This window comes from Trachinotus anak, unplaced genomic scaffold (genome assembly GCF_046630095.1).
Source record: "Trachinotus anak isolate AG129_WGS33_773 ecotype Australia unplaced genomic scaffold, CSIRO_AGI_Tana_v1 ptg000002l, whole genome shotgun sequence".
NCBI classification, from domain to species: Eukaryota; Metazoa; Chordata; class Actinopteri; order Carangiformes; family Carangidae; genus Trachinotus; species Trachinotus anak.
The window spans coordinates 28,506,126-28,531,293 of record NW_027273853.1 but is presented as its reverse complement, the minus strand read 5'-3'; the positions used below and the strand labels follow the sequence as shown (position 1 = coordinate 28,531,293).

The 25,168-nt window shown below is 42.6% G+C and overlaps 1 protein-coding gene across 5 annotated transcripts in view; it reads left to right on the top strand.

Annotated features, from left to right (window-relative positions):
• Positions 1 to 25,168, top strand: part of immp2l (inner mitochondrial membrane peptidase subunit 2) — a 133,083-nt gene that overhangs the window by 3,443 nt on the left and 104,472 nt on the right. For all 5 annotated transcript variants that reach the window (XR_011684875.1, XM_071460638.1, XM_071460647.1 and 2 more), the window contains exons 2-3: positions 10,703 to 10,854; positions 21,215 to 21,318. Coding sequence is in view for 4 of the 5 variants with exons in the window: in XM_071460638.1 (XP_071316739.1) it covers positions 10,720 to 10,854; positions 21,215 to 21,318 (239 nt within the window). In the remaining variant the exon portion in view is untranslated. The remainder of the gene's footprint in view (positions 1 to 10,702; positions 10,855 to 21,214; positions 21,319 to 25,168) is intronic.

Genomic DNA, 25,168 nt, shown 5'->3' with positions numbered 1-25,168 from the left:
ATTTTTCTGCTTAATGGCACAAACACATGACCAATGACCAACACGTCTTTTGTAGTTGTCTTTTGTGGATGACGGTTCATCTGTGCTTCGATGTTTTATCACATCATACTTTTTCTGACCTTTTTGAATCTCACTCCTGATAAATATTACAAACAAACTAAAACATAAAAAAAAACAAAGGAGGAAACCTGCTTTAAAAACGAATTAAAACTAAACTGAAATTGAAAACAAAAAGTCAAGTCTAGGAGATTTGCAGGTCATGTCCTCACCAACCTGTGATATATCTGATCCTGGGTTTTATGAAATAACTTCCCTCAGTTAGTAAGAGATTGAGAGCAAAACTGGAAATGCTGGAGGGCATATGAAAGACAAACAAGTGAACAAAAAAAGAAATCCTCTTGTGCACAGTCATAATCAGACCAGCTGTCTCCCGCTTTATATTCTCAACATTTATTCATGCATGAATAAAATAACAGCTCTAGATGCAGCATGTGAAGAAACAGGAATTAAACCTGCACCACACCATAGATGTAACAGGCCTGTGTGCATATAGACGTGCTCAGTGACACCTGGTGTTTTCACTTGTTGTGCTGTGTTTTAGTGGGTAGTTGTAGTGTTGTAATGGGGTTATACTCGGTTGTAATGTGTTACCTGGTGCAGAGCCCTGCTGCTCTGGGATGTCTGGCTGCTGAATAACCTCTGCAGGGAGGAGGCAGCAGGAAGACAAGTTGTTAACGTCTGGTGGGGGAAAAAACTCCCACATTTCTATCAAAACTATTAAACTCAGTGGAACATCTCATTCGTTGTTTCCTTTTAGTTTTACTTTTTAGGGCATTCATTCGTGATTTCACTGTTGTGTCTGTTGACAAGTTCATTTCGACAGCCAGTATTTGCTCAGTAAGAACACCCTGCACCAGCCGCATGGGAGGGAAATGTTCAGTGGTGGCTCAGTGTGGTTATTTCCATTTGATTTCTGTGCTGTCAAGTGGCTTTAAGCTTGTATTTGTGTCCCAGAGTAGCTGCCTGAGCTAATGACTGCATCACTGGCAGCCCAAACTGCCCATTAGGCCTCCTAGGTGAGTGGAGGCAGGGATTTCTGTAATGCCGTCCCTGCTGCCACAGTCTAAAAAGTCACGTCTGATGTTCTGCATGACAGACAAATCCCATTTGTGTCCCAGGCAGTGGGCTTGGATCCCCCCAGCATACAGTCAACACTGACACCCGTCCAGTAATCACCTTAGTTTTGGCTGAGCGAGCACGGTCATGGCCGGCGTCACACGGCGAGGCTCGGTGGCCTGGAGATGAATAAATATTCTCTGATAAGGTTAAAGAGATTATCCAGAAAACGACTTATTTCATATTAGTGCCTCACACAAAGTCCGACCAGCTGCGACGCTCATCGAGGTGACTTTTTGTTGCCCCCATTAGTGACGAGGCGTAACCATGGTGATGTCAGCTGGTCAGTTCGTGTCCAGAGCACAAAATCAGTGAAATCTGCTGTGGATGTTCAAGATGATTCCTAATGTTCTCAGTGACCTTTCCTCCACCACCAGCACCAGGGCAGGTTTCATCTGGTTCACCAGAATCTCCAGAATCTGTCGCTCTGCTTCCACAGTCAAGCCTCACATTTCAAGTGCAGCTCAGTTTAACCTCTCGTTGAATTTACGCCTCTGTTGCAGCTAAGAAAATTATTGTCACTAGGCTTCAGTGATATCCAACATAAAATATCTCAGCACAGTCCAGCCCAAATATCACAGTGCACAATATAACTGGGGGGTTATAATGTAATTATATTAACGTACTTTAAGTTTCAGGTGTTTTCATATATTACATAATTACATTATTGTATTTTATGTTTCAGGTATAAGCAACACTGCCACTAAACAGCAGTTCAAACCTTTATTTGTCACATGCTGAGGTACAATCGACAGACTGTTTAAAAAAATACAAATAAGGAAATATCAAGATATTCAAATATCGCAGTATTTTGTTATTTGTATTATTGATACTACAGAAATTATTCGAACCATAACAGTGACTCTGGTCTGACTTGCAATTATCTGTCAGATAAGGAACAGAGGAATTATATAAATATATTATACTGAACTGAATTTCTGTCACATAACGCGACTCGTCTGCAGTCAGTGCTTTATTCCAGCAGGAGATCTGAGCTATTGATTATTGACTGATAATAATTGTTGTAACAGCTGTAACAAATTAACTTTGACACCAGTTTTTTTTTTTTTCGAGTGGATCTAAATGGGCTGATGAAGCTGCTCATTCACAACCCTGAGCTTCATGAGCTCCAGATATTGATTTGATGTGTAACATGTTGAAGTGGGACCTTCCTGTCTGCTGATCTGCTCCACAGAGGAGTCTCCACTCTGCTCCACTGAGAAAACTATTCAACAAAGTGGAACCGGCCGACAGAGGCCAACGCTGCAGCTTCTTCACCTAAACACGACCAACAATCACATTTTTGGCTCGATTGTTACATCCTAAGTTTTTTTTTTCTAACATGGCCTTCCCATGTACCACTGTGCCATGTGTTCGAGCCCAAGCAGCGAGCCGTCAGATCTCCATCTGCAGGCGCTTCTCCTCCATAATGAAGCCCTGATCAGGAAGAATCAATCTGCTGCTGGCGCCGGGGCTGCTAATGGAAAAAAGAAACATCTCTCTCATTGATCATGGGATTGTGTAATTAGAGCTTCAGTTGTGCGGCGGGAAGAGAGACACAAAGAGGACAGTGTTGATTTGTGTTTCTGGAAGACAGTTATGTTGGCTGCGATGCTGTTGAAAGAGGAGCTGGATGAAGCTCTGCTGGGGAGGAAGCAGCCGAATAGTGGACTGTGCTGCCGGTAATTATGGGTAATCTGCGGGAAAAGTCCCAGTGATATGACGAGTCTGTTTCACTGGCCGCTCATTGGAGCAGGTCGGGGTGAACTGTAGGCTTCGGTCAGTCTGTGACATTTACTGAACATCCTGGAGCTCTGGCCTGAACATGAAAGTCTCGCTTGCCCCCGACCTGAAAGGACACGACTTCCTGCTCGTCTGTTTTCCAGATTTTGTCATGTGTGGAGATTTTTAAAAATGTTTCTACGGAAGCCCATTTTTAAAAAAGAAAAAGAAAAGAAATAAAGTTAGAAACAATAATAATTAAAATAATCATGGGAAGTCGATGTAATGGGATAAAACGTTTTGACGTCATATTTAATGAAAATTATGAAACTGTCAAAACTCATCAAAATAAATTATACTTTTGAGTATTTTTCTCGATCTTTGAGACATTAGGATTTCTTATCTAAGAATGAAGAATTATTTAACCTGGTGTCTCCATCATCATTATATTTTTCTTTTACAGGCAACAGGTTTGCATATTTTTCAGAACCGGGGCCTGTGCACAGAGGTTAAAGTTCTTCAGCAGCGTGCAGGAATCAAATGGGGCCATTTTAGATTAGAAAATAGATAATTATATGTCTATGGAAAATATATTTGCATGTATTGCTGTATTTGTATCTATACAGTAATAAGGAACCTGCTCAATTAGTAGCTGGACTCACTACTGGGGCATGAGAGCTGCTGCTTACGTCGGCCTCACTGGGTTTCAGGCCTTAACGCATCATCTTGACTCGTCTAATGACTCAAATGTGCACAAATTGTAAACATGTTAATGTCTCCCATCTCCGCCATTCATCCCACATGACATGGATGCTCCAGCAGAGTCTCTGGATCTCCAGGGAAATTATCCAAATGCAGATCAACCTGAAAGCAAAGCGGCAGCTTCATTGTATGTCAGATATTACAGATGTAATCAGCAGTAATTACATTATTATTATTATGTGAGCATACCTGACAGGAAGTACATGAGATGTGTTTGTTATTGTGATGATAAGTGTAAATTTAAATTTCACATAATGACAGATCATGATTTTAATCATAAGAAAGTGAGGTGAGAAAAAACAAAGTCACATTTGATGAAGTCACATGTTGGGACTCCTGGTTTTTGGATGTTAAATATGTTCTTTCTATGTGAGGCTGATATTATTCTATAAAAACAAAGCCAACAGCATCTCAGTTCTTTCTAACTGACTGGTTCCTGCTGAAGATATTTATCTTAAAAAACACCTCATAAATACATAATTACATAAAAAAAAAAAAGGCTCAGTAATTTTCTAAAAGAGCTGAACACTAGTTTTTAACCAAAATGACTCAGGATGAAATGATGCGTCAGTCTGGCAGATAACAGCCTGTGAAGCAGCAGATTGTCATTTTTAGACTGAAGTTTTTGTCTAGAAGAACCTCAGAGGTGCTGGTAGAGGGATTGTGTTATCACTCCTTATGCTAAGCTAAGCTAACTGGCTGCTGATTGATGAGAGAATGATACTGATCAAAGTTTTCTAAAATGTTGAACTTGGACTGGACGTCACTGTCTTGCTCTGGAAACCACTCTGAAATCTGGACCTTCATTAAAACTCTGACTGGCAGCAGTAACTCGAATGCAGCAGTGTAAGTTTCCTCCTCCTCACCCTCCTCTTCCTCGGGTCCACGGCTCTCACTCCCTTAAGTCCCCATCAAACTTATTCGTGGGTCAGGGCTTTTATACGGCTCCCTGTCTGCTTCCCCTGCAAAGCCCAGAACTGCTGCCGAGGCAGAAGTGGAGCTGGTTTGGGGGAAATCTCTCAGCATCCGGCTGTAATCAGCGTCCCTGCTGCCTTGCTGCATCCTTCCCTGTGGATTTATCGGTCTGGAAAAGCTTTGGAACGCCAACATTAGTCACCGGCTGAGATGGAGTCCAGCCCAGAGACCCAGAAATTCAATTCTAGCAATCGGAGCAAAAGCACACCACAATGTCTCAGCTTGATAGCGGCTGATATGCTGACCTGAGGTCTGCTCCAGGGCTCTCCGCTCACTGAATTTGATATTACACCTTCTGTATCCAGGCTCATCTGAATAAATTGGAAACGGTTAGTGGAATTGGGTTTGTTGAACCCCTGACAGATCTCACAGACGCTGCTTTTAGACATGAAGAGGCCTCCTCATCCTGAGCCGACATGATGAGCCACTCTTTGACTTCAGTCTGCTCTTTTATGGGGCTTATATAAAAGCAGGAGCTCTTATTTCTGCGTCTGCCGCAGTCTAATAACCCCCAATAAGTGTTTGTTTATGATAACCTGTCTAGTCTATTGCCACAGCTTGTTACAGAGCTGCTTCTGCATATTGAGCCCTGGCATGAATACCAATGCAGAGAGAGAGAGATGTGCTGCATTAACTCGTTTGTCACTATGTCGACAATATTAATGCCTTTCCTGCAGACTTGATAAAGACCGTTCCCCCAGCAGAGCTCACTTTAATGTGCTGGAGTGCAGTTGTCACTGCGTCATAAACAAAGCCACAGTGACACAAACAGCAGATACAGAAACTGTACAACCACGGCCTGCATCAGTCAGACCACTAAACACCCGGGATCTGCTGTTTATCTCTCATTCTAATTCCCTCTGTGCAGTTCGTCAGGTTTGCCATCCAGACCTAATCAACTGTTTTTTTCCTGTATTAATGAGTTTGGTACAATAGGAGCTGTGAGTTTCTCTTCCTGCTCATGTCCCAGTTTAGCACAAACAAATGAAAAACAAACGCTTTTGTTTTGGTGAGACAGCAACAGAAGGATTTTTTTTTAAACTTGTATTGGGTCTGTGGTCTCCTTCCAGACCTCTGAGTCTCTGCCCACAGGAGGTCTGTTGGCGTGCTCGTTGTCCTCAGCTGGAGACACGAGTCAGCCTGAGCTTTGTGGGTGTGATAACGAATGGAGACGTCATCTTCCTGCCAGAGACAAACAAACTGCCACACAGGAGTCCACACACTAGGTGTAAAACGCAGCTTGTGTTATTCTCTAGTGAGCTTCATCAGAAATATCATCATCACTAAAACCCCATAAATACTTTGTACTAACTTATCATTGTTTTGGAGATTGGCCTCATTATTTTACTCAGCAGGCAGCAGAGGGTCATTTTCTGCTGCCGCCATGTTGAACCAGTTTAATACAGTTAATTATAGAGCAGCAGTGGCAGTGAATTCATGAGCAAACTCCTTCACATCAGAAAACGGAAGTAATATGTTTAAACATGCTTAAATAACATGTTTAAATATGTCTAAAAAGTTAAGATTAAATGTTTTAGTACTTAACACAAAATTACATAAAACACTGTGACTTCATTGTTTTTAAGAATTTTATGTTTGTTATGTTTCCTGAGGATGTGAAATTTGTGGATTTTTGTGACCTAGTGGATTGAATTGTGAGGTTTTGAGTAGGTGTTGGTTGTTGTGCATTGTAGGGGTTGTGCTGTGTATTGTGAGTCTCATTGTGAGTATGAATGATACAGATGTGTGTTGTCTATAAACAAAATTGGTGTTGTGAGTGGACAGTTTATAAATCTACGTCTCACTCTAAAAGAAAACTCTCAAAGCCCAAAGCAGCTGATGTCCTGTTCGCTGACACTGTGGTTGGACAGAAGAGCTGCTGCTCTGTGAGACGCACGGGCTGAAAGCAACATTTACACTGAGCCAGTTTTAACCAGGAACATCCAACAGCTTGTACATATTCCACACATAAGCTGTGTCCCAGTTCCGGGGCTGCACACTTCTGAGGGCGTGGGCCACAAAGGTGTGGCCTCTGAATACCACGAAGAGCGAACTGAAAGTGAGACGTCATGGTCTACCGTGGATTTCCCTTCTTATCCCTGGTGGCTGTTTTATTTGCAGACTCGACCATTAAGTGATTAGTCACTAGTGCAGTGGATGTTGGGACAGGTTGGTCCACAAGAATCCACCTGATGGATCCTTCCTTCAAAAATAGGCGAGAATCTCAGATCTCCAGACCACGAGACGCAGCCGTCAAACATCACGTCGCTCTGTGTCTATTGAACAGAATAACTTCCTGACATGATTATATGTCAGCTGACTTTTCTCCTAATTCCAAGTGGCCAAATCGTCCATTAAAGCAGCTTTAAAGTCACAAAACACTCCTGATGAAGCAGCAGTTGCATTGGATTTTAAAAGGATCAACAGTAAAAGTTCTGTTGTTTTTGTTGCTTCTCTTTGTTTCACATCATTTCAAACTTAGTGCCTTTGTTTTTGGCTCGATTCAAGCACAGCAAACTAAAAAGTCTGAATGTGGTTCAGGAGACGGAGCGCTGAGTTATTGATAAGATGGATTTTTAATTAAAAAACCAGAGAAAGAAGATGTAGTTTGGGGGCGTCTTCCTGTTAAAAAGCTGTATATTATGATCTGGACACTTGGCTAACAAGAGGAAAAAGTCATTTTTAATTTCACCGTGACTTTGATGTGGGACCTGCTGTGTCAGCCACATCGCTTAAAATGTGCCGACAGGAAACTGCAGGAAACAAGGTGGTTTTAATGTGAGCGCTGCCGGGCTCCGAGGTGTCGGTGCAGAAACAAGTCGACTGTAAAACCGAGCGGAAACCTCGCAGCTCCACATCCAGCTTCCTCTGATGATACACTTGTTCTCTGTTTGGGGAATTATGCGGCGGGCTTTATGGAAGTGTAATGGCAATATGTTCATGTCAGGATGGATTGTTATGCTAGAATAGATTTTCTGCTCTGGTGCTGGAGTTTCTTCCCTCCAGCACATGGCGGGTAACTGATGTCTTACAAAGCCCAGCAGAGGCAGATCACTGTGGTTAATAGGACGTAACGTTACTGAGGCCGGGAACACTGCTTTGTTAGAGGAGGCCGGAGCACTGTGTGTGTGTGTGTGTGTGTGTGTGTGTGTGTGTGTGTGTGTGTGTGTGTGTATCAGTGTGTATCTCCGACCACAGCTGTCCACTCGTTTCCATCAAACTGCTGCAGTTTAAAGAAACAGTTCACCAGGAATTACATATAACTGTGAAGTCAGGATATGGTTAGCTTAGCTTAGCTTAGCATTCAGACTGAAAGCAGAGAGAACAGCCAAAGTTTAGAAATACATCTGGCTACAACTCTGAAGATCGCTGATTATTAACATGTGTTGTTTGTTCAATCCATGCACAAACAGAAATAGAAGAGAATTTGTTTTTAATGGGAGTTCTGTGCTGGAACTATTTCTAGACAACAGTGTATCCATCCGCCAAATGTGTCCATTGTTTCACCACAGATGTTTCCTAGGACTGGGCTTCAAAATCAGGGGCAATGATTCCCTTTTTTAATTTATGAAAAATGGATGGTGTTAGCAACATGCTAAAGTCCATGCTAACATCTCTACTGCATCTGAACAGACAAAACAACATCTCTGTTGGAGAACAGGGACTCACAACAGTCACATCATCAGTTTTAAAGCATTTGATCTGTATTATATCCATGTAACTGAGAGTATATTGTACACAGTGCAGTGTGTGTTGTCATGTTTAACACTCTGCATGTGCAGGTATGTGCGCACACTGTTATTGTTCCCAGCTGCAGAACCAAGTTCCCTTGGTAGCCGATAAAGTTGGAACTTGAAGTAATAATTCTGAACGTGAGAATGCAGCGCCTCGCCATCGCCTCGGCCGCTCCGCCGTCCGCCGTGTGAAGCCTTTGTCATGTACACGTCCTCCTGGAAGAACCCTGTGGACACTCAGTTACAAGAACAGATGAATCTGGCAGCTGATTTATGTGTTGTGGTCTGGAGCGCGGCGCTCATTACTGCAGTGGCAGAGCTGAACATATTTACACTGACAGTGGAAGCAAAGATGTTTGGGCTGGTGACAGATGAAGGTAGTCTGTGTGAATGTGGAAGTTATTCAGTCTCAAAACGCTCGTCTGAAATTGGTCAGGACGCAGACTTTGGAGAAAAAAAGAAAATGAACTGATTCTGTCCCAGCTCCTCGGTCTGGCCAGTGTTAGCTACTAGCTTATAAATTAGATTGAAAAAATCAATGATTTCTTGTATTGTAAACAGAAGTAAGACATCATTTAAGAAGAATCTGACACATGTGAAACTATGGACTATCAGCCAGGAAACATTAGCGTACCGAGCTAACTACTGCTAGCCACTGCAGGGCTCACACTCTGCTGCAGCAGAGCAGGAGCTCAGAAAAGATGTCAAAGCAAGAGTTAAACTGGACACAGATTCATGTAGTTTGTAGTGTTTAGGCGACGTCCACACGACTATGTTTCAGTTTTAAAACACTAAATCTCTTTTGCTACGTTTCCTCCTCTGTCCACTCTCCTCCAGAGTCTTCAGCCCCTGAAACAGAGACTTTCAGAAACGCTGCTGGACCCGTTTCAGTCTGAAAACTCCAGGGTTGTGTTGTAGTCTGGACAGAGACTTCAGACACAACCTTTCTGTTGTTGTTATTATTATTATTATTACTATTAACTTTATTTATAGAGCACTTTTCTAAACCCAAAGTGCTCTACACAGGGCAGCAGAATGAAACATGCAGGTCATATAAGCAAACATTAAAAACAATCAGAAATGCAATAAGTGTCTTTGTGCAAATAGACCAAAGGCAGTGTCACCAGGGGTGACAAGTTTAAATCAATAAAACCAAAAAATAAAAGTTGTCAATACAAACAAAAGTGTAGTCAAAAAAATGAATTCAAATATGGAAAAGACTCTAAGATGAAAGAATGTTTTACAAAGAGATTTAAAAGAGCTCGTTTCACCAAGACAACCATCTTTCTCTACCCGGAACCAAAGCCAGTGGAATCAAGCCAGCGATTTCAAATGAAAATGTTCCTCAGTACAATAAAGTCTTTGATATTGTGAATGGTTGTTGTGTATCTGATGAGTGATTATCAGTCTTGTTGTGTAGAGACATCAGTTCACGCTGCAGCCACAGATGTGCAGAGTGTGAGGGAGCACAGCGAGCTGTTGATGATGTTTCATCTGAAGCCCTGTGATGTGGAGGTAATAGCTGTAGCAGATCTCCAGAGTGAGGACAGTGGACGTCCAGACGAGGCTGTTAGCTGGTAGCTGAAGGCAGCGGTGCATGGCTGCCGCCGCCGCTGCCCGCTGGTCGGTTATTTCACGCCTGTCTGGGCTTCCTGGAGCGCCGTGAAAAGCAAAGTGGATGAAAAACTCTGTCTGGGGAGAACAGGCTCAGTGGGATGTGTTTTCAGTGACCAATGGACAGAAGGCTCCTTTTTCTGTGATGCCCGACTTCCTGTCAGACTGTTGTGATTAAGCTCCAGTATCGTGTGTGTTAGCCTGATGCTGTGCATGTGTTACTTAGTCCAGAATGGTGCACTGTGATTGGTTCCACACCTCTGTGGTCAGTGCTGGATGAAGTATTGAGATTTCTAATTTCTACAATGTAAAAATATCCATCACAATTAGAGGTGGTCATAGAGAGTTGTTCATATATAATCATATTTACCATAATGTACATAATTCATTAGTGCAGTGATGAAGCCAGCTGGGATGCACGTATATGGATGTATTATTATAACATGTATTATAATGCATCCTAATTGTTCAATACTTTTAAAGTTACAAAGCACTGAACCACAGCAGGTGTGTTTTCTGAATGTGTTTGTGCAGAGTTGATCACATGTGCTCCTGCTGTAACTGTCTCCTCTGCTCCTCTATCACTCCCCTGCTGCTGCATCGACCTGCTCTGCCCACAGAGATCAATAAAGTTTAATCGAACGTCGTCTAATCTGAGTGCTGTTTAGTTTCCCGTGTGCCCTCATTGGTTCTGATGATTGTTGGCTTCCTGTTTCCAGTGTTTCCTGTCCAGGCGATGGCTCAGCAGGCGACGGCGGGGCGGCGCTACCTGCGGGTGTTCGTTAGCGGCTTCTTCGTCGCCGTCCCCGTCACGGTCACCGTCCTCGATCGGTTCGCCTACGTGGCGCGAGTGGAGGGAGCGTCGATGCAGGTGAGACGTTGCCAACGCATCATCATCCACATCCACCAATCAGAGCGAGAGAGAGAGAACCTCTACACCCTCAGAGTCGCCCCCGGGGAGGCCGCAGTTTCTAGATCTCTAACTTCACAAACTGCCGATAACAGGGAGGTCAGAGGTCACAGCACCATGACAACATGGGGCGTACTGGGAAATAAGGCCGAGAGACGAGCTGTTTCTGTAACATACAGCTTAGCTCCGACCATTTTTCATCTTCTTCCATCAGACTGTGTGAAGCCACATTCTGCTGACTGTGCACTTCTGCTGATGCACCAATAAATTCACTGTAAAACAAATTCTTTATCTATTTTCTCTCTACGTAACAGTAAAGGAAACGTAGACTGCTGGTCAGAGGAGAGCAAATCAACAGGCAAAATCATCATCAGTCATCTTGACTCTGTGTTTTGATGTAATTAAGTTTGTTTCCGGGTCTGAAAGGAGACGACGCACTTCACAAGACTCAGCTCAGAGATCAGACTTTAAAATTAATCTGCTGACATCAAACCCAAAAAGACAAATTTAATTTCAGTTTAATCTCAGGAAACAGATGTGCTTCCTGTTTGCAAACATCACAGATACACACGTACACACAGGTGTTGTTCTTCTGGTTTGATTCCACACACTCTGAGTTTCAGATTCATCTGCTGAAAGGGGAAAGTTTCTCTGAGCTCACGTAAACCTGGACGTAGCCGCAGGACTTTGTGACATCACAACTAGTTTGGAGCCAATCATGGCCCAGGATGAAACACGCACAGTACAGTGAAGACACACACACTGAGAGTGGAGCCAGAAAGGTTAAAGGATTATATTTTACATAGTCATAGATTCTTGATTTCTCAGCAAAGAAAAGTTCAATTATGAAACAGATCTGGATTCAGGATTTTTTTTTTTTTTTTACTAGATAGCTGAAGTTTTTATGGAAAAAAATATATAATTTATTGGTCACTCAAATAATCCTGGTTGTGAGATCTGTGGCTGATCCTCTGCTGTGTCTTTATCTACAGATTAACACTGACACATTCTTTTAAAAGCACCGGTCATAGGTGTCCGCTTCTGCTTCTAGCCAATCAGAAGTGAGATTTTTTTAGTTGCCATTATATGAGCAGATGTTCCCATGAGCCTCCTGTCTTAAAGGGCCGGTTCAAACTTTAGTAGCATAATTATATAAATAAAATTTTAAATTAAAATAAATCAATGAATAAACAAATCATTTGGCAGTGAGATCAATAAATAAGTGATGTACGGAAGCCCTGAAGGGCAAGAGAAGATGTTTTTAGTTGTTGTTGCTAGGATCATTTTTCTAAATTTTTTTCAGATTTTTTCATCTGTATTAAAAAAAAAAAAAATCTTTCATCTGTGAGAAGAATCCCCGAGAGCAAAGTGTCGGGGGTTCATTCCATTTCATTTAGGAATGAAATAAATAAATCGGTGTCCACTGGAATAAATGACTCCAGTAGATAACAGCAACAGCTAAACATCTCAGAGCGAGGATTATTGGTGCAATCAATACAAAAACAGATAATCAGCTTCTGCCTGAGACAAACACGCTGCAGGAAACATCTCAAAAACTTTTATCCTCTGACATTTCTATAATGGTTTTGTCATTCAAAAAAAGATCCATAAATAGCCATAAAAATAATAAGTGACCTCTAGAAACCGTGTTGGTGTCGTCTTGTGTTTTCAAAATAAAAGTCTTCAAATTAGAAAACAGGTATATGGGTTGTTTTTGAAGGCACTGTTGATTTTTGCTGTTTGTTAGTTTGTTAAGTTGAGACTTGACACTGTACATTAAATACACAAACAGAACTGATCCATAAGGAATAAAAGTTTTAGTGCTGGATGTGGTTAATGAGCCATGTACTACCCGCTTTACTGCTCCACACAAAGGCAGCATCTTCTTTCCGAAGGTGGGGCCAGGCAGCCATGTTGGAAACAAGACAGCTCCACAAACACTTCATGCATGGCCTCTTTCTATTCTCTTCCAAACAGTAAACAACCTGCACTCTCCTCATCTGAGAAGCAGAGATGTAAAGAAAAAAAAAACCAAAAACAAATGCCTGTTGGGTTTTGACCGAGTTGGTTTCCTGTCGTGCAGCTCATTATCCCCGACATGTGTTGCATTATGCATAAAACAATCTGCTCTCTATTTTTAATGAGCATGAATATTAAAACTGCATGTTGCTCTTTGGTTTGTGTTGTGTATTCGTGTAGCTGTGCGTGCCGGGGTCACGAGGCTGACCTCCACGAGAACTTCTCTGGAGTGATCCAATCTTCTAAAATAATGAATAAAACTAAACAGCGGCTGTTTTTAAGGAAGGAACCCGGGCGACTAAATGAGATGTTTACACTCTGTTAGATGCCAGAGACACTGACTCGGAGTAACACAGCTCCTGGGTTCACTCGGGTTGAAGTTTTATTCTGGTTAATCTGTTTATGTGAAGCATCGATCCCCTGTGATTTACTCTGTCTGATGCATAAATAAACAAGTTAACATTATTTTCACGTCCACAGCAAGTTAGGCGCAAAAGAAGAATGTAAAAGCTCTCTCTTCTCCATCGGACTGAGCTGTATGCTGCTGTTATTAAAAGGCAGAGACACAGTGACCCTGGGAGTGGCACTGAGTCATATAACTGGCCTCTGTCTTGTTTGCTAGACATCAGAACGTTCCCATAATGCTGTCTGGGTGAAAGATCTTGTGCTTCCTGATTGCTGCTGCTCGCCGTGCACTCTGTCTGTCGTCTTTATGATACAAAACCACCCGCCGTCGCCGTGTTGTGGCCAAGGCTCGTCCTTTGTGCAGTGAAAGGGATGAAGTCATGACGTCCTGACGGGTCAGAGAAACAGCTCTGTGTGTTGTCTCTGGGCTTCAGATGATAAATGATTGAAACTTGCCTGATAAACACTGGACTGCTCCTGGTGCAGAACGGTTAATGCTGGATGCTGGCGCTCCGTGGTCACAGATCTTATCAGGGCAGCTCCCTCTGTTAGCTCAGCGTATCTTATTTTACCTGATGCTCATATGTTTTATTCTTTTATGTTTACATGTCATATTTCCATCATGTTTTCTACATTGCTTTTCACCGTTTGACGTGTGGCTGTAGCTCTTTTAGCTGCGTCATCCTGTTGCACCTGACTGCAGAGTTAGCGCCTCCAGCTTTTCATCTTGAAGAACCAACTCCTGAGGCCGGGAACACACTGAGTCTGTCCCGTAACAGATGAGGTCAAAGGTCGTCTGTCAGCAGGTCACTATGACCCATAGTTAGGTTCTGTTGCTAGGCGACATCTAGTGGTCGTAGTAATGATGACAGGAGCAAAGGGAAAAGTGCGGTGACGTAGTTTATAGAGCGACAAAGTCCACGTCAGGAGGAGGTTGGGGTGGATGGATGAATATGACCCAGGAGAGCGGTGTTCGATTCCCATGTGACAGGAGCAGTTTATGTTGTTTCTATTATCCATGACCGTTCACTGTTATTACTGTAACCATGACAACAGAGATGGTCTGATGTTGAGGAAGTACTTATTTTAACCCAAATCACCATCTTTTACTAAACCTAACCAAGATATGACCATTACTATAGTAACCATGGCAACAAAGGTAGGTACACCACCCTTGGTACAGTCCATGTGTTTATTATTGTAACCATGACAACCAAGGTCCGGTACACCTGCCGCTGTAGGGGCGTTATTTCAGGAGACACTGCTGTGGGTGGTATCAGAGTGTGATGGTTGACTGGTTGACTGTATCTACTGTCTGTCTGTCTGTCTGTCTGTCTGTGGTTGGCTGTTTCCAGCCTTTATGCTAAGCTAAAGGCTGCCAGCTGTAGATTCATGTTTATCACACAGATTTTGAGAGTGGTGTCAATCTGAGCGTCTAACTCAGCAAGAATCAGGATGAGAATGTTTCCCAAACCATCTAAATGTGAACCCTCTGAGGAGAACAGCCAAATGCAGCAGTAATGAGTCCCAGGCCCTGTCAGACTGGGACTCATCCTGAGATCTCAATTCACGTCACAGTGAAATTACAGTGACATTATTCTGCAGCTGTCGACATCTTCTTCACAGCTGATTGTTTAGTGAGAGATTTTAGCAGCAGGTTCATCACAGAGCAGCAAGAGACCGAAAACACAGACACACACACAGCAAGACAGAGGACTGTGTGCGTGTGTGTGTGTGTGTGTGTGTGTGTGTGTGTGTGTGTGTGTAAATTATACCTCATCCTTTCTGCAGTGCTTGGGGTTGTTGTCATGGAAACAGTGTTTCCTGAGCTCCTGAGTAATAGGATGTTGTGAATATGAGTTTTTAATTTATGTCACAGAAAAAGCCGAGTGTCCACACTCCAGCTAATGATCAGTATCTCAGCTCAGTTTCATGAATTCACCCAAAAACTTTTTTCCTGTTTTCTCTAAAGATTCTTATGAACGAATGAACTTAGAAAAACTACATGAACTTTGAATGTATTCATTTTAATGTCATTATTAAATCATCTCTGTTGTCTTTTTCCATATTATGATTCAATTAACTCATTTTCCCGTTCACACTGTTTAACTGTTCATAGGGTTAATCCTAATCAATTAATGGTAATTAATTAATATTGCATTTTCCTACTTTTCTGGCCATGGTTTTACATTTGTTATGAATGGTACAGAAATCAACTAGCAGATTTGTTTGAGTTGTATAACTCATTTAAATCAACACCAAGTCTACACAGATTCTATTTGAATTTTGATGATCTTTGCCTGGTGATGCAGAATTAGCTCAGATTGATTTGAAAAGCTAACACTGAATTACCTCAGGATGTTAATGTAATATTGACAGCAAAACTATGCCAAATTGATTGTGGCTGCAACTAATGATTATTTTCATTGTCAGTAAATAATTATTTTTATCACAGCTTCCCAGAGCTGAAGGAGACATCTTCATATATTTAATTCGTCTCACCACCAAAACTTTCAATATGCAACAATAAAAAAGTGAGAAAAATCTCCAGCCAATCTTCACAGTGGAGAAGTTAGAAACAATTTATTGCATTTACCCCAATATTATATATACAACAGTATTATACTACGTACATATAGTATATAATGAACTCAACTCTTTCAGACAGTACGCTGGTCATTTTCTCTGCGCCGCTTTTTTCTTTCAGCTCGAGCGCAATGCATGATGGTATATTGCTTGGTTATTGATTGCACACTACTTATCATGATGCATTGTGGATATGAGTCCACTGTATAGGGTATAATTCTCACTAAATCTTCGGACAGCACTACAGAATGGAGAACTCACTACAGTGGACTAAAGCTGTGTCCTAACTCAGGGGTCACATCCTTCGGAGGCTGCATTTGAAGACTGATTACATCACAGCGGTGCGACTTGACTGTCCCATTTCAAAGGCTCCTTCAAATGCAGTCGAGGAATGCATCCTGCAGTGGGTGGATCCTTCGTGGCCAAACCCATCACAGGGTTTATTGTACATTGGTTATGAAAATAATGTGGCTGCAAACAACACAGACAGAGAGCCTGAGGATTACAGTTTAAATACAAGTACTGGGTCACAACTGTTAAAACCAAGGGCCTTAAAACCTCAAGTTTTGCGAAAAAAGAAAAAAAAAAGTTGCATGTTGTCAAAGTTGCTAGGCAACAATCGCCAGTCTAAGGGCGGGCACAGCTGGTGATGCAAAGTGAAAATCCTCCATAGGTCAGGCCGTCTCATTTCAGTTCGGGCCACGCCTTCGTAGATCCTTCCCTCCGAAGTAATGCGGCTTCTGAACTGGGACAAAGCTTACATCAGGGGTAGTGGGTGATTTCGGACACAGCCGTGACTCAGGTCACATGACTCACATGATGAACGGGTTGGTCAACGACCCACATGTGACCTCAGTCATTCTCAACGTGTTAAGGTGTTAAATACCTGAAACTCCCCAGTTGTCAGCCAGACCTGAAGACGCTTCTCAGATAAGAAGTAAAACATCTTTAAGAACCTCCAGTGAGTCCAGTTGCTTTCAAACAACTCATAGAAAAAAGTCTTAGTCTGAACTTTATAAAGTAAAAACATTTAAACTGTTTAACATTTTAAAATGATCATAAATACACCAAAAGGCTGACAGACTCTGAGATAACAGGTGTAGTCAACCACACAACTTGTCCACTGTGATAAACATCTCAAAGTAATTTACAATTTAATAAGTTTAAATGTGATATGTGCACAATAACACTCCTTATCTGCCTGCTGTAGCACTTGTTTGAAGCTACACACATAACGCTATCACTGAGTAAAATATTCCAACTAAAATGTTATTGTTTGTGGCTGCAGCATCAGATAAAGACTCATTTAACTCCCAAAGTTATAACCTCATATACGATGTATCTTGAATTTGGATCTTGACTGTGGAAGTTAACGTACAGTCCTGTGGGACTGACGATGCATGTTTAATTAAAAACCCACCGGTCGGTCCTGCAGTGTGCAGGAGGTTCATTTTCACTCACAGAGATCACTGCTCTGGTTAACAAGTGGTTTAAACAGTCAAAACTCAAGCTGTGGCACCGTCTCCGTAAAAACTGAGTTAATGATCAAACAATCTGCTGCAGCACTTCAGCAGTTTCCTATAAATTCAGAGTCAGCGCAGCAGCAGAGGTTCTGAAACAATGCAGTATGTAATATAGTGAAATATGAGTGTGAGGGAGCTGATGAAGTATACAGCTCTGACTGATAAACTCTCAGGCTGACAGCACACGCAGGGATATTTATTTTGGGGATGACAGATAAGAGATATTCTGTCAATTACCCCAGTGAGCGTGAAATGGCCTGCACATCCTGTTTAATGAAACCGTCGTCACGTGTCGTGTTGCTCGCCGGTGTGAGTGGGCTTCGTCACACGTGACAACAAAGTGACACCAAACAAGCTGTAAGAATAATGATGTTGTTGTTGTTGAGGTGGGGGAAGAAAGGGGGGGTTTATAGACAAGCATGTGATGAAGCTGTCATGGAGGACACGGTTGTTGGGAGCTTTTTTCCAACATTGCGAGAGGGAAACTCCAAACCGAGGGTCTGAGCACTGCAGTCAGAAGTTGTATAGATGGTGACACTAATACTTTTCACATCTAGGCTGCGTAGTTAAAAACCTCAATACGTCATAGTGATATCAAAATTTCATCAATTTGATTTGCTAACAACGTTCATTCAAATACATTTTTTAAATGAGCTATTTGTAAATTTTGCTATTGCTACATGGCGAACGTTAGCATTAACAGCTGTTAACTTACCAGCCTGGACACAACACCGTGAATTCAACATCAAACTACTCTCCTTTACTCGGTAAGAGTTGTGTCCAGAGGTGGAAAGAAATGCCAATTTAAGCTCTTGTCTCTATCACTTCTTTCTTTCTACTGAAGTTAGCATGCTAACCAGCTAGCCTCGGCCTGGAGGGACTGTCTCTGTTTCCAATACTGCGTCAATACTGGCGTGTCAAGTCTGCCCTAAAGAAACAGCTGCTCAGAGGACGTGTTATAACTTCTTGTATTGTAAACACAGAGATGCTGAAGCTCTTGGCAAAACTAAGTAGCAGCGTCTCGGGCTGAAAACTGAGCCAACCAAGCTGCAGTTCCTCTAATGACCACTAGAGTCTGGCTCCAGCAGTGAGTCAGTCCCCACAGACTCCCATGTTCAAAAGTCCAACTTTACAACAGAAAGAAACATGTTTACAGCCTGGTCCAGAAACTATTTTGGTGTCTTTAGCTAATGTCTTCCGTCACGACATCTCACCTCTTTGTCCACTTCTTAGATTAGCCAGGAGTTAGGCAGAGTCAGGCACTGCCAAGATGGCGACTGCAGAGCAGCCCACTCTGAGCTTCAAGACCGTTATTCAGAAACCTACTGGTGACATCATGGAGGCTACGTCCATCTTTAATTACAGTCTTTGGTTAAGACTGGTGAGTCAATAGCTGTTAATGCCAATGTTAGCTATGTAGCAATAACTTTTTTATAGGTATCCCTTTAAATCTGGGTTACAAACAATTGTGACTGAGATAAAAACTGAGCAGGACATTTTACAGCGTGAAAACAAGCAACAATATGTTTCACACCACTGTTTCAAACGTATCTTTGGTATTTGGGAAAGGCCACACTGATGTTTACGTGCTTTTAACTTAATTGACAACCACTTTACAAAACACATCATAAGCCTAAACGAAGGCGGGTCGTCAAACCAGCAGCTAGTTTAACTCCATGTCCTGACTGTCTGCTCTGTAAATCAGTTATGATAGAGCCCCCAAGTTTTAATTCGACAGATATGCGAGCAAATGTGATTTCAGTTACGATGAATCACATGAATTAATTTTTTTTTCTTGCTGTTTAAAAGGGAACTGAATGGCTGCTGACTCTGAGATGTCAAACACTGAAGTGTCCTTGAATGCTCTGATAGTCCCTGCTGCATTACCACAAAACAATATCAGAACAGTGACTGAAATAGAGAGGGACATAAAGAAGGAAGGAAATTCATCTAGAACTGGATTATGTTCTGTAAAACAGTGCAGTAATATGAAAGTCACTCATGTTTGTTCCTCTTAAAGGTGCTGATTGACAAGTTTTGACATTGCAGCAGCATCAACTGTTAATCTCACCATGACAATAAAGCTGGTAAACTGGAGCAGAAATCCAGCAGCAGTGTCAGTGAAGAGCTGTTATATCACCGTGTTAAATCATACGGAGGTGTTGGTTTGAACCTGGTGATACCTGTAGCACTATTTCATATGGCTGCGTCGAGTATAACGCTACAGCTCTTTGTCTGTTTGGGGAGAAACTGTCCCTAAAGGTGCAATGTGCAGCATTTTACCATCCATAAATCAGCAGCACATAAATTTAGGGACACTGCTGTAATAACCATAAGGGACCTTGTTAAGGCAGCGCGATAATTCACAGTCGTCAGTTTGGTGAGAAGCCGAGCAAAAGAACAGGAGAAACCGACAATGAATGATGCACCGAGGCAGAGAGGAGCTGCAGGAGAAATGTCCTCCTTTAAACTGTTCCGTTCTTAAAATGAATGGGAAAAAAACTATTTTTTAATAACAATGCAGATGTTAAATAATGTATTAATAATTTAATTATCTCTAAAATTTGGAAAATCCTTTGGGCAAACATTAGCATTTAGCAAGCAGAGCTCTCTATTTGGCTAAAAGGGCAAAACTTTGAGTTGCTCCATTAAATGATTTCAGTAACAGTAAGGATGAATAAAGATGTTTGACTTCCACTGTTAATGTTGTTTACTTAAAAGTAGAATAAATTAAACTGAATGTGAAGCGTGACACTCAGCAGAGCGCACCAACCTGCACAGGTCAAGTGCAGGAAGAAAAGCATGATTCAAATTGGAGAGCGTGGATGTGTCCTGAAGGTCTTCATTCAGCATTTATTGAGCTTCACCAACAGACGGACTGACGCTGTCGTCTCAAGAGCTGGTGCCATGGCTGAAAAGCATCTGACAGTGAAATCTGAAGCACTGTTTAGCTTTAGCAGCTAACAGCTAGCTGGTTAGCTTTAGGCATCCTGCCAGTGAAACCACCAGTGAAACCAGGTTCTCTCCCAGTAAGGAAACTCCCACTGACATTTGTAATGACATGAATTTCTAAAAATCCAGCCTTTGAACCGAGCATCAACCTCTGCAGCTGAAAAATGAAGCCAACACTGATGTGTCAAAACCTGGGACCTTTAATTTGTCTTTGAATATGTGCGGTAAACCTCAGGAACATGACAGAAAGTCCGACGTCAGAAATGCTGAATAGAGATGAGTTATAGCAGCTGGCCGACGGAGGTTTGACAGGAGGACACGACTTTAGCTCTTTGAAGCTACTTTGCTAACTAACGTAGCACACGATGTAGCTGTAACTCATTACTGGGTTGTTTGCAAGAGATAAAAAAGTAACCTATTTTATTTTGCAGCACTAAAATAAATCAATAAAAATATCAGAACATCTGGCAGACAGCTTTTATAAAACAGGTCACTGCTCTGTTGTTGTGTGGTGTGTGAGGACACAGAGCCGAGCCTGAGATAAGCCACCGTGGCTGCAGACTCTTTTCATGTAATAGCTCCGTCTGTGTGTGTCCAGATAAACAGGTCGACTGAGAACAGATGTGAGTGTGGGTGGGTGCTGTCGACCTTTTGACCAAACTATATTTAGTCTGTTTAGTTCTGCTCTGTTACACGTTACACTGACTCACCGCTGCTCACCGCTTCACGTGACTTTGTCCTGATATACACTGTTCATGTGTGTATCTGTGATAGTGAGATGTCTTGTTCAGATTTATGTAAACTGCACGTCTGTTTCTGTGTGTTCATATGTGCAGCCATCCCTTAACCCGGAGGGGGGGTCGGACTGTGACGTGGTCCTCCTGAACCGCTGGAGTGTGAGGAACTACCAGGTCCAACGAGGCGACATTGTCTCCGTCGTGTGAGTAACTTAAGAAAAACCGTTGCACACAGTCTCTTTAGAAAACACACAATATTCATGAAATCAGCAGCTGCAGGTAAGTTATGTGCTGGTTTTAAAAAGGACCTCTAAGCCTCAGGTGTCCCTTCATTCATCAGTTCGGTGGACTGTATGATCCAGATTTAGACAACCTGGGGACCAGAGGCAGAAAATATTTTCACTGATTGGACAACAACCACCTCAATTCGAGTTACTCAGAGAGCACAGGCCTCTGCCAAGACTAGCGTCAAAGAACATACACCAAACTTCATAGCAAAAAATAGAGTTTGGAGCAAATCGGTTCAGTACTTTTGCAGTGTTAGTTAAACAAAAGCTGATGAAACCTTTGACACAGCAGGCGAGTGTTAAGTGGAGCCTTGTTTTACTAGTATTGTCGTCACCACGGCTGAGACTGATGCTATGTGAATAGCGCCACTTGTTGCTGTGCAGTGTGTGGGAGGCAGGCTGGTTGTATTCTTTTACCCTTCTCTCTATCCGTGTGTTTCCTGTCTCTCTTCATTGTCCCATCTAATAAACATCAAAATGCCTCCTGTACTCGCCACAATATTACTGAAGGAGCCCTGTTGGTGTTTCGGGATTTAGGTGGTCCAAGAATTTCATTTAAAGTGGTCCTTGGTCTGAAAACATTTAACAAACATTGCTCTAGGTTAACACACAGGTTTATTGTAGGGCTGAAAATGTTTGGTTGTGTTTTTTTGTCGTTACAAAAGCAGCGTGACTGCTCCAGCTGTGGTACAGTACAGGTAGGATTTGATTTTCCGTCACATTCCTGCAGCAGGGGCCTTCGGAAATGAGTCAACTGCACAAACTTTATGTCACTGAACTGAATTCAGCTGTGAGCCAAACCTAAATGACAGTGTGGTCCAGTCACAAGCACGAGGAGCCGTCAGCGCTCATTAGACAAACTTAGCAAGAGACTCACTGTAAGTTTTTACATCTGAACGCAGCTCTGAAGTCTTTCTGATGTTCGTCCTCGGTCCCAGACGTCTGCTGTTCCATTAACGCTTATGTTTCAGTGGAGACGCTGCGGCGGCGCCAGCTGCTCTGAGACCAGCCAAAGTGAGATTTCACACGAGGAAATTGACAGGTTCGACTGCCGTTCGGAGCTGTTAGATGGCGCGAGGACGGTGCTGTCAGGTTTTCCATTTGAGGTGTTTGCTGTGCAGCCTGTGGAGATGCACAGACTGGTGACAGGAGGACAAACCCACTTCCATAATTACCCCACGATGGCAGGAACACGCTGTTTTGCTTTTGTGGGGAAAGAGATGTTTGTGAAAGTCTGAGCTGTAATTTCACCTAATCTGAGCCTGAGAGCTGCTCACGTTTGGCTCCTGGCTGAATTCAAGAAGAGCTCCACTTCCTGTGGCGTCCTTCAGAGTAATGATGCGGCCTCACACAGCTGCACAGGCACTGCGCTTATAGAGCAACGATGACACTGGTTCTGTAAAGTTCATCTGAGCTCAGAAACACTGACATTTAGATTCAAGCTGTCTTCCTCATGGTATTATCAGCCCGGTGCACCTCGCCCCTCCTCCCTCTCTGTCCCCTTTTGTCTGTTTGTCTTCCCATCTTGATGCCACCTGTTTACCTGGCAGCTCTTTTAAAGGAGGGGATTGTTCCTCAAAGCGACAGATAGCAGAGTCGTCCACACGTGAGAGAGATCTGTATCGGCTCACCTCATCACCAGGGATTTTGTTAAAATCCTTCATAAAGCCGCATCTATCATTCGCCAAGAATATTGCCTTGGATTTAAAATTCAAATGTGATACGGCAGCACTGCAGGAGGGAGTGACTCCTGCTTATAATTGGCGCTCATTTTAAGGGAAAATTGTTCAAGGGAATACGCCAGCCCGTAGAGTAATATCTTATTTACAGAACGCCTCTCATTTTCAGTGCACGCTGGCAGAGGAAAATGATCGTGTCCCTGTATTTGTGAGCGTCCGTACAGAGAGCTTAGCACTGCCACGGCTGTTTGTCATGCTCTCAGCACAGACCATTACAAACCTGATTGATTTTATGTTCGACTGTGAACAGAATCATTTGCCTCTGAGCGGCCTCAGAACTGATTTTTGCAAAATATCATTTTCTCCAGGATCGAGGGGAAATGTTTCTTGGAGGCTGTAAATCGGCGTCACGAGAGATGAATGGAGCCCCCGCTGCCGGCCCGCTTGGTTTTTGTTTACAAGGAAGGGTTAGATAACAGCCATCTTGGCAGGGGGAGTTGATGGGAGTGTTGGTGAAGTTTCACAGTCCATGAATATTCATTGAAAGCTCAGCAGCAGTGGAAGCCTTCAAACGAGCCGAGCTTCAGTCCTCTGTGGCGGCGGCCTGTCGATGTTGGCTTTGAATCGAGGAGCTCAGCGGCGACAGCAGACGAACATCTGTAGCTCCGAGCTGCCGTCTCAGTGTCTTGGACTGATTCAGAGTCTGTGCTCTGGCGCTAACGTGACGACCTGCTGCTGAGCTCAAACTTCTGCCTTCAGGGACGCTCGTGTTCCCCAGAAAAATGACGTGGGAGATTTAAACCTCAGTGTAATTGAATTCTCTGGTTATTGTCTTAACTAGCGAACGTATGAGCTTGACTGCTGTAAAAACAGGCTTCACATCTGTAATCTCCAGCTCCTCAAGCAGAGACAGTTTTTAAAGTTCGCAACTAAATCAGGAGCTGAAAACCTTCCCTGACAGCATTCAGACTTCTGCAGCCCTGTGAGCATCTTTTCATCCCTGCTACACTTCAGTTAATAACTTCTGTCATTTCAGCTCATTACAAAGACTCTTTCTTCTTATTTTTTACCTACATGCCTCCTTCACCGAAGTCTCCAGAGATCAGGGCAGACGCCAAAACCACATGTTTAGTTTTTTTTTTTTTTTTCATGTCTTTTTTCGTTGATTTTCAAAAATGCTAAAACACACTGGGGAGAAGCAAAAAACAAAAAAAAAGAGAGGAAATGAAGTACAAACTGTTCAGGTGAGGAAACATGAAAAGCCCGTGGGGTTTCTAAAAGCATCTCAACCCGAACGAGATGACAAACAGAGATGCAAATGACAAGAGAGGAAACGCAAGAAAAACAACAATGCAGAGATAACAAGGAGAGGAAGAGAAAGGGATAAAATAAATGAACCCTGTTTGTGCGTTTGAGGCTGTTTGTGAGTTAGAATCTGGATTTCTGACTAATGGAGATGAATAGATATAGTAATAGACTATATTTTTGACTCAGGTTTAATTTCTCTAAAGGTTTTGAGTAAATAAATTTTGATGTTCCACATAATAAAAGCGGTTCTGTGATGACATCACGGAGGTGTCGACACAGACGTGAAACCGCCTTCAGACTGAAAACCTTCATGTGGGAGTACAAATCAGACAGACTGCATACGACATGATCTCAGCAGGTTTAGCCGACCTCCCCAACACGCTCACACCAAGCAGAAACCTCCGCGGCTGAAAAACGAAGCCAACAACCTGCAGTTCGACCACTAGAGTCTGGCTCCAGTAGTGAGTCAGTCCCACAGACTCCCATGTTCAAATGTCCAACTTTACAGCAGAAAGAAACATGTTTACAGCCTGGTACAGAGACTGTTCTGGTCTCTAGTACTAATTTCCTTCTTCATGACACCTGTACGGCTGAATTTTATACAACTCAGCTGGTATTTTGCCAGCTGCTCGGTATCTAGTTTTCATGTAAACATCAGATAAAATCACTTGTTGGTTAATTGATGAGAACATGAGAAAGTCTGTATTTTGAGGTGAGTGAATTTTATACTATGTTATTTATACGTTAGCACAAATGCTCTTCTGTCACGTTTGACTGTG